The sequence below is a fragment of the Etheostoma cragini genome, chromosome 16 (genome assembly GCF_013103735.1).
Source record: "Etheostoma cragini isolate CJK2018 chromosome 16, CSU_Ecrag_1.0, whole genome shotgun sequence".
Taxonomy (NCBI): domain Eukaryota; kingdom Metazoa; phylum Chordata; class Actinopteri; order Perciformes; family Percidae; genus Etheostoma; species Etheostoma cragini.
Window position 1 is genome coordinate 24,581,593 of NC_048422.1, and position 1,285 is coordinate 24,582,877.

General features: G+C 42.7%; 1 protein-coding gene across 1 annotated transcript in view; it reads right to left on the reverse strand.

The window, feature by feature from the left end:
- Positions 1–609: 609 nt before the first annotated feature.
- The window catches only part of LOC117959770 (G-protein coupled receptor-associated protein LMBRD2B-like), a 1,530-nt gene continuing 854 nt past the window's right edge, over positions 610–1,285 (reverse strand). Inside the window, exons 2-3 of the mRNA XM_034897048.1 lie at positions 1,138–1,235; positions 610–790 (exon numbers count right to left, since the gene is read on the reverse strand). Coding sequence (XP_034752939.1) covers positions 610–790; positions 1,138–1,235 — 279 coding nt within the window. The remainder of the gene's footprint in view (positions 791–1,137; positions 1,236–1,285) is intronic.

The following is a 1,285-nucleotide window of genomic DNA, read 5'->3' on the forward strand; positions in this document are numbered from 1 at the left end:
GGTCACCTGGGACGCAGTAGTAGTACTACTGTACCCCGGGGGTCTGTTGGCAGGGGGTACGCTGAAAAATTGTGGAGTACCTCAATCCATTTGAAAAAATGTAATGTTATGACTTTAGATAAAACAGATGTTGACGTCATTTGAAAATTGGGGAAAATTAGAAGTTGGAAAAAGGTTATAAATTGCAATTTATCGCAACTTATTGCAATATGTTTAAGATCGCAATAATATCGTATCGTGGCGTAAGTATTGTGATGATATGGTATCGTCTGGTGGGAAAATATTCTGAGGTCCGGCAGAAACCCAACTCGTCAAAAAGCCCAAATATTCAGTCATCCCTGATTATTTTATTACACTCTTAAAATGTGACATTTTTGGAATTTTTTTGCAACTTTTTATATATTTTATCGTATTAATATAGTACACTCTTAAAGTTCTTAACTTCTTGTTGCATTTATAAAGTATGTTATCGCTTTGATTATCTATCTATCCCTGCGTAGCGCTTGCGAAGGTTCTGCAGAAACCGAACGTCGTCAAAAAGCCTAAATATCGGTCCGAATCCACAACCTAATCCTGGATTCGGAGCATCCCTACTGGAATATGCAGAGTTCAGCAGTGTATTTTTGTGCTTGCGGAGGAGATGTGGAGGGTCTGGGTCCGGGTCTCCGTGGGGCCCTGCTGGTTACCTCGGCGGATCAGCTCCTTGCCCTCGTCGATCAGGTCCGACGTCATCTCGCTGTCGCCCACAAACTGCTGGAAGCCCAGAAGGTTCAGACAGCGAGTCCCCAAACTGAGGAGAGAGTTCACAATCACTCGGTTAACTCCTCACTCTCTCTCTAGAGACGTCTCCGTCCACCTGTCAGTCCAATTATCTCAAGATGGGTAAAATAACTAAATCTGGTGAAAGTGTGTTTTCATCCAACGGCTTTACAGCTGTAGTTATGACATCACACGCTGTTTTGGGTCAGACTGGGACATCTGATTGGTTTATAGAGTCTGAATCATTTTTTATGAAAAAACAGGTCTAGTTTGATCCCAGCTTGTTAAATGTGGATATTTTCTAGTTTTTTCTTTCCTCTGGGACAGGATACTAAATGACATGAAAGACATGAAAGTGCTTAGAGAGTTTTAACTGACCTGAAGTAGGTGGCGATACAGAGGATGACTATCAGCATGGGGTAGTAGATGTAGAAGCCGTTAGCGATAAAAGAGAGAACACGCATCGACCCCATGATCTGAAAGACAAACAGCAGTCAGACAGCTGATCCGGCACACCGTGGACCAC